Genomic DNA, 14161 nt, shown 5'->3' with positions numbered 1-14161 from the left:
CCCTTTAAAATGAAAAAAATAAATAGTAATTGGTCATTCAGACTTTTGCTAGCACATAACCACAAACCTAACCATTCAACAACCTTGTGTTATTTGATGTCCTCAGCAAAAGGTAGTCACACTTCCTAGATTTCACCTATTTCTCAGTACTGTATAACTTTAATAATTTAAAAGTATTTTTGAAAATGAAGCCATTGTGCTTAGTTATCAGTCTAGATTGTATTTGTCAGGTCATCATACTTGGTATGCAGAAAAAGCACCCAGCACATCTCATGTCTTGCAATATCTGGATCTGATCATTAATTTAAGTTGTAATTCTAACTATAATTAATCTTAAAGAAAACCTGTACACAATTTGGAAACTCAGCCTATCGGACATCAATGGGGTATAACTCCAGAAAGAATTATGTGTGTGTAAATACGTGGGTGATTAGCATGACATTCAGTTAAGAATAGCTAACAAGCAGGTCACAAGCTGAATGGCAGTAGCACATAAGCATAGATGTCAGCTGGCTTCTTCACATGTGCACCATAACGCAGGTGGATTCAGTAGAACTGCTAATACTGAAACAGTAACTGAGAAAGAAATTCAAACTGCTGGGAGGCAGCAACAGCAACAGCAGTAGGGCTTAGCACAATGTAGGAGCACCAACCATCTGGAGCCTTGCTGCTTGCACTGGCTAGGGCAGAAGGGGGGGGGAGCAGGAAGAAAACTCCTAACTTTTCTTTTCTTTTTGTTTGCATCAGCTCCAGGCCTGTGATGCTGGATGGACAGGCTTAGGGTCCCATGAATCTTTGGCATCCCAGCTCCAAAGCCATACAAATACTGCTAAGAGTAGCTTTCCCCTGTGGGCTCCATTGGAAGTTCTGTACATCAGAATATGGACAGCTGGGTGAAGCAATACCTGCACCTAAAAAACCCCACTACACTGTGGTGGATTGGGACTGCTCTGCCCATATTTGTTTAACTTTGTGTAGTTAATGCCATCAAAATATAATTTCTTAAAATAGTAAACCCACAGCTGACATTAAACCCATCAATTTCAGTCATAATTAGAACACCCTTAATGGGATCAAAATACTAATGTACAAACATTACTGTTAAGTCTTAATTTAGTTCTTTTTTTTTAGTGACTGCAGCCAGATATTACTTCAAATTACCCATCAAATGCTTAAAATGGCATGAAGAATGGTATAACTGTTTTTATATATATATTTTAAAAATCTAAAAATGCACCAGCCGCAAATATCAGTCAGATTCACGTTAAAATTTTCTTGTGAATGCACGTGTTATTTTTATAAACTCTTTACATTTTTACAGTAGAAGACCAAGTTCACATGATGCTGCTTATCAGACTGCGGAAGATCAAAATTTCTATGGGGAGTAAAGTCACCCAAATAGTAGTTAAATATGCTAAGATGAGGAGTGGTCTTGTTTTCTGTACAACATGGGACAAAAAATGAATTGTGTATCCAATATGACGTTAGATATTATTTCAAAGAAAACTTAAAGTAGACCATTTTATACCTTACAGAGAACTGCAAGTGTTAATAATGGTATTTGCAAAGTATTACCCGTCAGAAAAAAAACATTAATCGGAATTTGAAGAAATGATACAGGAGTGTTTGCTCTCTATGTTCATTACGCAGATACAAATATCCAGAAGTACACATCTGGAGATTATAGGATAGATTAAAAAAATAGACAACAGAGCTACATTCTGTGATGGATAAAAAGGCACCACTGATATGAGGTTGTGTTCAGTCATAATTCCAGAAGCCACTGTGCATTTTTCTTCCTGGATAATCCACTTCAGACACTGCTTCCTGGTTTCCTAACCACAAACATCACACATTCATAGTAATATTTCATCATAGATAGCTCATTCACAGTGTATGTGGTCAAAACAGATTCATTCTCCACCTGAAAATAAACAAGACTTTCTTGAAAACCCTTGTAGGCATTTCATTCATATATGTTGTTATTACTGCTATTATAGAAATTAATACAGTGAGGGGGGGGGTATTTGATCCCCTGCTAAATTTGCCCCCTGACGAAAAATGACCAGTCCATAAGTTTAATGGTAAGTTTATTGTAGCTGTGAAAGACAGAATAACAACAGGGAAACCCCCCAGAAACTCAGAGGACAAAAGTCAGAGACTGATGTGCATTATAATGAGTGAAGTACCGTATTTTTCGCCCTATAGGACGCACTTTTCCCCCTCCAAAAATGAAGGGGAAACGTGTGTGCGTCCTATGGGGCGAATGCAGGCTTTCGCTGAAGCCTGGAGAGCGAGAGGTGTTGGTGCACACCGACCCCTCTTGTTCTCCAGGCTTCAGGAAACTATCCACAAGCCTCACGCGTCCGGCGGGAGGCCCCGCCGGGCGCGCAAGGCTTGGGGCGGCAGCCTGCATCCCGAAGCAGGGGGAGGCCCCGCCGGGCGCGCAAGGCTTGGGGCGGCAACCTGCATCCCGAAGCAGGGGGTGAGCTGCGGAGCCCTCTGCTTGGGGGAGATGCCGGCAAGCCTCACATGCCCGGTGGGAGGTCCCGCTTAGCGCGCAAGGCTTGGGGTGGCAGCCTGTTCTGGGAGCTGGGGGGGGAAATAATTTTTTTCTCTTTATTTCCCCCCCAAAAAAACTAGGTGCGTCCTATGGGGCGGTGCGTCCTATGGGGCGAAAAATATGGTAAGTTTTTTTATCCCCTATCAACCAGCCAGATGTCAGGCTACCTGGTATTTTCACTGTATGTAATGAGCTGAGATTAGAAGCACCTGCTGTAAGGGAGAGGTCGTACCTGTAATCCCAGCTCGTTACAGTACCTATACAAAAGACACCTGTCAACAGAAGCAATCAATCCAGCAGATTCCAAAGTAGCCACCATGACCAAGCCCAAAGAGCTGTCCAAGGATGTCAGGGACAAGATTGTAGACCTGCACAAGGCTGGAGTGGGCTACAAGACTATTGCCAAGCAGCTTGGTGAGAAGGTGACAACAGTTGGTACAATAATTCGCAAATGGAAGGAAAACAAAATGTCAACCTCCCTCAGTCTAGGGCTCCATGCAAGATCAGGGGGCAAATGGGCAAATTTAGCAGGGGATCACATACTTTCTCCCCTCACTGTATACCTCCCTTCAATAGAATTCCCAATAGGTACAAAAACAAATGAAATATAAATATATTTTAAAAAAATGTTTTCTTCAGCTCTTGTTTTGCTCCCCGATTTCGCACAAGTATCTGGTTGACTACTGTGAGAACAGGATACTGGACTAAATGGGCCTTTGGCCTGATCCAGCAGGCACTTCTTTAGGGCTGGGCAATGTCAGATTTTCAATATCGCATTGTATCACCAGCCAAATATCACGGATCTGACGATACAGCACAGTGCTGAAACAAGAAGCTGCTTTGGCCCAGCCTGCGAGGTGTGGGGTGAAACTGCCGCAGCTCTCACTGCAGGAACAGAGGTGCTTCCACCCCAGCACCCTGAGGGCTGGGACAACACAACTTGTTTGCATTACTCAGCTGGGGGGCGAGTAAGTTCCCACTCCTCAGCTGGGCGAGGCTCAATGTCCCTGCTGTTTGCTCCCGAGTCCCTTTACTACCAGCAGCCCAATGTTGAAAGCAGAGTCCCTTTACTACCAGCAGCACGGGTAGCAGAGGGACACAGGAGCGACGCCAGTTTCACAGTCTGCCCCTCACACCAGCCCTGAGCAATGTATTGATACATTGCCCCGGCCTACTTTTCTTATGTTTGTATGGATCCAGACTTAGCCATGCTTAGCACAGACCCAATGAAATCAACAGGATTTAAGTTAGTAATTACCGTATTTTTCGCTCTATAACACGCACCTGACCATAACATGCACATAGTTTTTAGAGGAGGAAAGTCCGTAGGCATGCAACCCGTAGGCACTCCCTCCATAACACGCACAGACATTTCCCCTTACTTTTTAGGAGGAAAAAAGTGAGTGTTATGGTGCAAAAAATACGGTATAATTTTAAGTCCTATTGGTTTCAGTGGGTCCACCCTATGTGTGACTAAATTTGGATCTAACCCAAAGATTAAAAGGCAGCAATACATCAAAAGCCAAATTGTCTTATTGTTTTAAAACAACAAATAGCAGGGCAATAATAAGGATAAAAAAGATACGGGAACATTAAAAAATCCTGGTCCCAAGTTTTTTTAGGACTTTAAATTTCTACAACAAAACCTGGAACTTGGCTTGGTAGCTAACAGGCAGCCAACCCAGATATTTCAACACCAGCATAATATGGATAAAGCAGCTGCATCCATTATGCAGAAAGCACTGCCTTATTTTGGGCTGCGGTGTTTTGGGGCCAAACTGATAGGCACTTGAACACCCGATATCAGTACTAGTATTTGTGATGACTGAAAGCGCATCTTAATGACACAGGGCTGACGGAAGACAAAATTTGGTGGGGCACTACAGTGGTGCCTCGCAAGACGAAATTAATTCGTTCTGCAAGTCTCTTCGTCTTGCGAGTTTTTCGTCTTGTGATGCACGGTTTCCCATAGGAATGCATTGAAAATCAATTAATGCGTTCCTATGGAAACCGCCTTCAGACCAGGTCCAGGGACAGTCTGTCCCCAACCTCTTCTGAAGGCTGGGGGGGGGGGGGGGACGGACAAGGGCTTTTCTTCCCACCCGCAGCATTTAAAAAACCCCCGGGACAGCGGAGGACTTCTCCGCTGTCCGGGGCGATCTTAAAATGCTGGCGGGCGGCATTTTAAAATCGCCCCGGGACAGCGGAGGACTTCTCCGCTGTCCGGGGCGATTTAAAACCCCTGGGAAGGCAGGCAGGGGGGACAAAGACTTTTGCCCCCCGCCAGCCTTCAGAAGAGGTCCAGGACCTCTTCTGAAGGCGGGCGGGGGGCAAAAGTCTTTGCTCCCCCCCCCGCCTTCAAAAGCTGTCCTGGACAGGCTTCGCGGACCTCTCCCGCTGCTTGCAGAGAGTTGCCAGCACGCCGAAGCCTGCGCGCGCTGAGATCAGCGCGCCCAGGCTTCGCGGCCCCGCCGCCCGGCTTCGGAGCATCGTTCCGAAGCCGGGCGGCGGGAGGAGGTGTTCCCGCCCCACCGCCCGGCTTCGGAGGAGCCTTCCGAAGCCCGGCGGCGGGGGGAGGAGGTGTCCCCGCCCCGCCGCCAGGCTTCGGAGGAGGTCCAAGGACAGTGGGGAAGACGCGCTGCGCTTCCCCGCTGTCCCGGAGATTTCCCTATGGGCTGTCGTCTTGCGAAGCAAGCCCATAGGGAAATTCGTTTTGCGAAGCGCCTCCAAAACGGAAAACCCTTTCGTCTAGCGGGTTTTCCGTCTTGCGAGGCGTTCGTCTTGCGGGGTACCACTGTATCTGAAATCTAATAGCGAATGTTTTAGATTATTCTTAGTGTGCTAATATAACAGAAAAATACTTACCTCTATATGGAATCCATATTGCAATATAACACTTTTTATATCTTCATAGCTTAACTCAATAGATAATTCATTTGCTAAATTTTCAAAATGGTAAAGAAGAGGACCTATGATACAATGAAAAGGTCGGTAAAATTAACTTGTCAAATGTATCGGATACACACTCATAAATTCTGCCAACCCTAAAACAACTACTGTAGATCAAGGACAGAACTGAATGCATCTTAATACTACATTATAAATCTAGATTTTGTTTTTAATTGTTTTATTTATACTTATAAACTACTTAACATTTAAAAAGATTCCAAAGCAGGGTATGATTTTTTTAAGAAACACAGACTATGAAAAGCTAGTGGAATCCACCATGGTCAAAATAAAAAATGTGGCTGCTGTCGCTCCTCTGGAAGACTTGTATAAACAAAGATGTTTATTTTAAAAAACCTGAAAATCATCAGTGAATGTCTAAAATGCAGAAGAAGAAGAAGAAGAAGAAGAAGAGTTTGGATTTGATATCCCGCCTTTCACTCCCTTTAAGGAGTCTCAAAGCAGCTAACGTTCTCCTTTCCCTTCCTCCTCCACAACAAACACTCTGTGAGGTGAGTGGGGCTGAGAGACTTCAGAGAAGTGTGACTAGCCCAAGGTCACCCAGCAGCTGCATGTGGAGGAGCGGAGATGCGAACCCGGTTCCCCAGATTATGAGACGACCGCTCTTAACCACTACACCACACTGGCTCTCGAAGGAATGTTTCCCACAGAGGGTGCCACCTTACTAAAGGCCCTGCTCTGAATAACCCCCAAAAAAACCCCAGGAGCATATAACAACACCTGGATGGTGGAAGAACTCTTCAGATGATCTCTGTGACCAGGCAGGTCAATAACAGAGAAGAAAGTCTCTCAAGTAGGCTGATTCCAAATTGCTTAGGGCTTCATATAGTAACAGCAGAACCTTTAAGCTTGGCCCACTCTATCCACCAAAAGAATTCCATTAGTCTCCAGGAGCAGACTATCTGAATGGGTCCCCAACCCCTGCGGGATGGAACAAACAAGTCCAAACCTCATATGCTCATTGGCATCCTTTTTGTTGAATCTGTGTGGGTCCAATTTTAGAGAAAATTTTGACGAAAAGGATTGGCATTAAAAGAGAAAAAGTCTAATATTTAAAATCCACTTAGTTCAAGAAGAACAGATCAAGCTGAGTTTTTCTCCTTAGTTGTACAAACTCTAGTTCGAACGTTAGTTTTTTCTGCTACAATTACTCAACAAAATAGCAAGTTACCTAAATTGATCCATATTCCTCCTGGTTTGAGTATTTTCCATATTGTGTCAATGTAGTCTATGACATTATGTGCCGTGTCTATGAAGAAGCAGGTTGCTATGCAGTCCCATATATCTGTATAAAGACAGAAAGTAATCTAGCTTTAAATATTTTATTGCTCATTGTTACCTGCACGTTTGGAACTGAGAGATACTTTCAGAAAAGCACTTCCCCTGGCTTAGTGGAGGTTCCTCCGTCTCCATCTTCCTTCCCCAGCTGCAACCCTTTGCAGTGCATCAGTGTTCCAGAGGAGCAGCTTTTTTGCAGGGAGTGGGGGAGTCACACATAACTGAACCATATATTCATGCCTCCAGAAGAAACTGAGGCGATCTCACATTATGACTCACTTTTTATTGCTTTTTGTTCCGTTGGGCCTAAGACAGAGATAGCCAACATGGCTGTCTTCCAGGTATTTTCAGCATTAACTCTCATCTTCCCTGACCAATGGCCCATTAAACTGATGGGAACAGTAGTTCAAATCTTGGGGGGAAGGCACGTTGGCTAGCCCTGGCCAAAAAACTCCCTCTAGTTGTACAAAAATGCCACATTTGCACATCAAATTCATGGAGAGAAAGGCTATCACGGCTGGGAACTGCAGGTGGGCAGAATGCTGTTGTTTCATGTCCAGCTTTCAGGTTTCCCACAGGCATCTGGCTGGCCACTGTGAGAATGGGGTGTGGGACTAGACTGGCCACTCGCCTGATCCAGAAGGCTTCTCTTACATTCTTAAGTTCAATGAGCCACAAGGGTTGGTAACCTCTACACTAAACCATGGTTTCAAATGATATGCTAACACTGCCAATGATACAGAAGTAAATCATTTAGAAGTAATCTTGAAGCAAAGTCCCTTTTACAAAATATTAATTTGACTTCTAGACCTTGGTATTAGATGGACTTTGTATTCAGACAAGAGAGCTGGTCTAGGACATGAAAATGCACAGCAAGGGCAGCCAAAATTTTCTAAGATCAGCGGTGATTCTAGCTGCAGCCTCTCATCAAGAGGTTAAGCACATGTTCACTGCTTACTGAATATGCCCTGCTTACTCTCAGTGAAGAATAGGTCACACCTAATCTTCAGTTACAACCTCTGTAGCAAGTCAGTTAACTAAAAACAACAATCTGTGCATGTTTCTAGTAACTTCCAGTAAACAATTTCACCTTCTTAACTTTTGAATCAGGGGAAACAAACATTTAAAGAAGATAAACTTACAGGGGAAGGCATATTAAAGTTTTTTTTTTTAAAAAAAGTAGAAAATTATTTTACAACATAAGGACAGATTTTTCTTTGCATTAAAATACTTAATAAAACACAGTTGTATCTGTCACATAATCAGTTTTGTTTTACAGTTTTTCTCTTAAGGAGAGGCAAACAGCATAAATTTTATCGTCTGAATATTAGTTATTTTTTTCTTACTTACTACACTCAGAGTAGATTTCTTGAAAATCTCCCGCTGTCATAGAAAAGTTTGCATCAGGAGGAAGACTGTGAGGATCAACATCAGGGAAATAAACTGGCTGTATCTGATCAGCAGATCTCTTGTTATTGCTAAACTGATGTATCCAGGGATATAGTTTGTATGAATTAGTTTCAGAGCATCTGTAACATATGATTATCAAAACAACAATTTCACCTTGCCACTCACAAAAGAATCTTGTAAAAAATGCAAAGCTTAAAATTTTTAGTTTGACTTTCAGTAACACAAGTTGATAGGGAGTGTCAATCTGCATTTTAGAGGTAGTTAATTTAACATCATCCTGAAGGTCCATTATTCATTAACAAGATATTATAAAGAGTTACAAAAGAAGCAATCAGACAAACCATTCACCATTTAAAAGTCTGGTTCTACCTCTCAAAATGTAGTAAATTCTAAGATTCTTAAAGCAATAGATTGAGGTTAGCTTTAATTTTTGTTAGTTGTTAATCCTATTAACATTTTTTAAAATTAAAGTTTTGATAGCTTGCAGGTAATGCAGTTCTCCAGCATGCTTCCTCCTCATGAACCTATCTTCAAATTATTCAAATCATTATAACTATGTGTGTACAGATTCATACCTGAAGTTATACGCCCTCCCCAAGATTTATTTTCCCCTCCTCCCTCCTATTGCTTTTTCCTTGTGTGTCATGTCTTTTTAGACTGTGAGCCTAAGGCCAGGGACCAACTTAGTATTTTTTTCAAGTCACGGTATAAATTATGTACATAAATGAATAAAGTATAAAATGTTTTTCAATGTCACGTTTTTAGCAGTTCCGTCTACTGATTTATAAACATGTACACACAGGAGCTTGATCCAGACATAATGAATTTTGGCTGATAAAAGGATGGACCCTAGAATGAACTACATGCCTATATCCTCCCTCCTTGCCCTGCTCCTGTCCTCCTCTCCTTGCGCTCCCAGTTTTCACGCTGATATGGTGGGTTGCTTACACATTACACAGTTTCCAGTTATTTTTTCCAAGCTCTGGAGAACTGTAGTTTAACCTCTGCTTATTAACCTGGATAGGAAACCATTATCATTTCGTAGTTAATAAGCATGGATTGATCAACAGTTTCCCAATTCAAAAATAATGGGAAATTGTGGTTTAAAGAAGTCTGACATTGGCCAAAGCAGAGATATAAATACAGAACTACATGTATAAAGAAGCAATCAACAACTGAAAACAAGTTTAAGTACCTGTTGAGTACAAAATTAGAAGAAAAGAGCATAAAGAGGCTCCATTCATTTCCTTGACAAGTATAACCAAGCATAGCTATTTCCCAGGCCAATCTACCTAGCCCAGCACCAGGTACCAGGATATTAACTTTGGAGAGATCCCTGTAACACAACAAAAATAATTGTTAATCCTTTAATAAATATATTTGATAGAATGAATAGCCCTGTCAAGGGTTTTTACATATTGCAGGTGTTTGATCACATTTATATGGATAATTTGTGCTGTTTCCCAAATTAGCACATTATTTAGCAGATAAATAATATTAAATTTGGTTTATATTTACCTAATATCTCCAGATCTCCTCCTACGTGAATTTCAATGCTTTCTATCTTTCTGTTCTCTATCCCACAAAGGACCTGAATGTTCTGACTACTGGCTTCATTTTCAAAAGGGGGAGAAACCATTGTTTCTTTGATCGCAGACTGTAGTAAAGCAGCCTTCAGCAACTTCTTGCACTCCAGAGGTTTTGGACTACAACTATAAACTCTCAGCAGCCCCAGCATTATATGGCTGTGCTGGCTAGAGTGATGGGAATTGTAGTCCAAAACATCTACAGAGTACCAGGTCCAGTAAGGCTATACTAAAGTGCAGTGGGACCTTTGTCACTACATTATGACTTTCAGCTGATTACAGTAAATGTATTTTTACTGCTGCTGTTTGGATTTTACCTACACAATTAGCTCTGATGGATGACTTCTCAAATAATCATTCTTATTCTATAAACCACCAAGACAAATCTTATTCAGTTGCAAGTCTTAACAATACAAATTTGCTAATCTGTTGCAAACACAAATACTTTACCTGTATCCCAAAGTCCTGAAAGTAGTTTAAGCATTTGATTATTGTCTTTGGAGGCATGTTCTAAGTTACATGCAGCCAACATGGTGTCCCCAAAATGTTGCAGGACTGCATCTCCATCATTCCTAACCACTGGCCATCCTGGTCAAAGGATGTTTTAAGGCTGCTATCCTAAACACACATACTAGATAATAAGTCCCACTGAAGACCATGCGTCTTACTTAGGCAAACATGCACAGGACTGTTTTGTATAAAACATCTACATCTTTTCTAATTTTCTAATTTCATTACAAATTCAAGAGTTTCAAAAAAAGAAGCCTTAAACTTATTTCCACTTTCAATCCAGCTTATTTACCAGTATAATATAAATAAGTTACATTATTTGTAAAACTAATTACTATAGATTTACTATTAACTGTGTACAAACAGTTTTAACAGAACATTAGTGTAGGCCAAAAAGGTCAAATTTCAGTAAATTTATAAAATAGAACAACAACAACAAAAAGAGTACATTGTAGGAGGACAGAAAATGTACAATGCTGATCTTCATCTATAAGCATTTCTGCACAACTTAAATTACCAAATATTTGGAAACATTCCATTTTCAACTAAGCTGGGGGAGAATGTGATTATTTAGAACAAAGGAAAACACCTTTTTATTTAGATGTATAAAAACTTACCGTATATTTTTCTACAATTGAAGACATTCTTGAATGCCTTGAATCTAACAAGGGAAGGGTATTCATGTTATATTTTGAATGAGCTTTTGAGCGTTTATCTTCTTTAAAACTCTTGTTTGTTAGGTAATGCAGCAACACTGACTGCAAGCTAAGTTAAAAGTGAGATTGGAGATGGCTGGTTATTTCGGACTAGCCCACCATTGTTGTAAATGGAATTCTGTCAAGAGAGCCAAGTGACAACTTAGAAGAGGCACTCTGAATCATGACTGAAATGCCATTTTGATTCTGTAAGGAAACCAATGCTATAATATTGCTAGCTATTTATAACCAGTGTAATCAGACCTCACATTTATGGAAATAAAGAGCAAAAAATAAAAAATATTATGTGAATTATAGTGTTTCTTTAATTATTCTATTTTGCTTTAAGGATAGCTTTCAGCTTCTCCTCCAATGTGTAGCCTCATCTCCTGCAATATTTATTTAGATACTGATGATATAAATATCTTCCAATAGTGTATCTGTTCTCCACTTGTGGTACACTGTACTTATTCTATTTTAGAAAAGAGGACTAGATTAGATAGCCATTAAGTCCTTCTGATTGTAGAACCCCACATCAAAATATTAGCCAAATCAGACTTTTATATCTAACATGTTCTTCCACATGATAAAATATAAATAGTATGCATTAAGTTTTCTTGGTGCTAATCCAACCTAATTGGAGTGTTGTCTGTGCAGCCATAATTTTGAACTGCTGAACCTTAACATTTTGAGCAAAATCATATTAGTAAGGTGTGCCAAAGTTTATTATAACTTCTCCTTGTGCAGCTAACATGGACATTTTCAAAGATCAATTCTAACAGTTTTATAGTTTTTCCCCAGTTTAAAGATCATTGGCAACAAATGCATTCTTGTGCATACCTTCCTTTCAAATACATCTTTAAAAAATGATTTACCATCTGTCTTTTGGAAAGTTCTTTACAATTTCATTAATGATTGGCTGATAGCAGGAATCTCTCTCTGGTTTCCCAGTTTCACTCCAGTCTCTTACAAATTGCTTCAAGGTGGACTTTAATTTATCCATATCAAAAGTTGAAGCTGGTGTAATTTTTCCATTTTCCTGAGAAAAGTGTAAAACCAGAAAATCAACAATTGTTATTCACAATGCTACACTGTTGGGCAGTTAGTTGATATGCCTTTTCCTTCTCACCTCCAGGCTCATCTATCTGAATAACTGAATCATAAATGAAGTAAGCGCGAAAACATCACATCTACCCTTAGCATAAAGGTAAAGGTAAAGGTACCCCTGCCCGTACGGGCCAGTCTTGACACTCTGGGGTTGTGCGCCCATCTCACTCAAGAGGCCGGGGGCCAGCGCTGTCCGGAGACACTTCCGGGTCACGTGGCCAGCGTGACATCGCTGCTCTGGCGAGCCAGAGCCGCACACGGAAACGCCGTTTACCTTCCCGCTAGTAAGCGGTCCCTATTTATCTACTTGCACCCGAGGGTGCTTTCGAACTGCTAGGTTGGCAGGCGCTGGGACCGAACAACGGGAGCGCACCCCGCCGCGGGGATTCGAACCGCCGACCTTTCGATCGGCAAGCCCTAGGCGCTGAGGCTTTTACCCACAGCGCCACCCGCGTCCCACACCCTTAGCATACCATTCTCTGAATATACTTCTTTATAGAAAGCAGGACCTTTATTAAGTGAAATAGGAAAGATGTGGGGGTAAACATAGACATAAATAGCCCCTTACTTCACTACACATGGCAAGTAAGAGTCTGTTCTAGGCAAACAAGCAGAGGCCTTTCTAAACTGGTTGAGAACAGAGAAATATGGGCAAATTGGCCTGTGGAAACTATATATGGACTAGTAATGCTTGTGGAAGGCTAAGCTAGCATGGAAACTGCATATTTTATCTCAGTGAGGGCTTCTTCCACACACTGCGAGACTTCACTGAGAAGTTTGAACTTGAGCCATTTAAAATTATATGTAGTCTGTGAAATCAAAGAAAAGCTCTTGCAAGGAAAAGAAGCATTTAAAATGAATTATGAGGTAAGTGATACAGCCCAAATGATACAATAAATGTGCAATAATAGTTAATTTACAAAGACTGAAATTTTATGCGTATTCAACTGTAAAAATATAGTTACTAACGCTGGACACAACCATCAAGTGGTCTAATCAAATGATTTAATATGTATCAAGGAACAAGAATAATATTCATAACTGATTAACCCAGCATAATAGGGAAAGAGGACCTGTGGCCCTCCTGATTTTGTTGGACTCCAATTCGCATAATTTCTTACCAGTGTTAGAAACTAGCCAGGTGTGTTATGCAACTGGCGGAGGTCCAATTGCAACCTCATGGAGGTCTCTGGATGCCAGGCTGGCAACTGGGTTAGCAAAATGTCTCTTAGAGAAGGATCTGAGATATTTTACTTGAAGCTTGAATTTGTTTTATTCTGGTTTCATTTGATGTTTTAATGTGTTGTCAACTGCTTTGAGATTTGTTATTTAAAATCTAAAGCGGTACAGAAATGACATTAGCAACAACATCAATAAACTTCATTGTTAAAAAAAATATGGCACCTAGACATTCCATTGCGGCAACCATAATCTAGGTTTGAGGTGCCATTCGGCGATTAGATTATACATTTGAGTTTCTAACGTTATTTCTTGCCATTGAAAACGCTAGCTGAGAATGACAGAAGTTAAGAGTCCAACAAGATATGGAAGGCTACAGGTTCCCCATCCCTCTATAAAACATACATTAATTATAAAAAAGAAAACACACATTTATGATGAGATAATAAATAAAGCTGATAAAAGAGGGGAAGTAGCAAACAGTTGGTATTGAAGTACAATTTATACATACATCATCACCATATTCTTTATTTTCAAACATGTGTGTGCAGTCATTCACAACTGTCTGCAAGATTCCTTGATTATGGTCAATACATTTCCGAATCTTGTCAAGATGAGGAAGGAATTGAGGAAGCAATTTCTGTTGAATGGCTGGAAGGGATCTGAACTGTCTTTCTGCACGATTGACTCTTTCATGCATATTAATGCTAGAATTTAAAAAAACCCAGAATGAACATCAGAAACAAATATAAACAAAATTAAACTGAAGTTCTATATCAGTATTGTAAACCCACTGAGGATTCCTACTTTGGGACCATTTTTAATTGTACATTTATATAGTTACTTGTATAAGAAATACATGAGTT

General features: G+C 40.7%; 1 protein-coding gene across 1 annotated transcript in view; it reads right to left on the bottom strand.

Annotated features, from left to right (window-relative positions):
* Positions 1 to 1270: 1270 nt before the first annotated feature.
* The window catches only part of CARNMT1 (carnosine N-methyltransferase 1), a 28770-nt gene continuing 15879 nt past the window's right edge, over positions 1271 to 14161 (bottom strand). Inside the window, exons 10-16 of the mRNA XM_082241455.1 lie at positions 13807 to 14002; positions 11885 to 12048; positions 9414 to 9554; positions 8159 to 8337; positions 6702 to 6815; positions 5429 to 5532; positions 1271 to 1924 (exon numbers count right to left, since the gene is read on the bottom strand). Of these exons, the coding sequence (XP_082097581.1) occupies positions 1814 to 1924; positions 5429 to 5532; positions 6702 to 6815; positions 8159 to 8337; positions 9414 to 9554; positions 11885 to 12048; positions 13807 to 14002 (1009 nt within the window). The 3' untranslated portion in view covers positions 1271 to 1813. The remainder of the gene's footprint in view (positions 1925 to 5428; positions 5533 to 6701; positions 6816 to 8158; positions 8338 to 9413; positions 9555 to 11884; positions 12049 to 13806; positions 14003 to 14161) is intronic.

The sequence above is a fragment of the Podarcis vaucheri genome (genome assembly GCF_965113315.1).
Source record: "Podarcis vaucheri genome assembly, chromosome: 11".
Classification (NCBI taxonomy): domain Eukaryota; kingdom Metazoa; phylum Chordata; class Lepidosauria; order Squamata; family Lacertidae; genus Podarcis; species Podarcis vaucheri.
The sequence above is the reverse complement of the archived record's forward strand: the minus strand, read 5'-3'. Positions and strand labels throughout refer to the sequence as shown.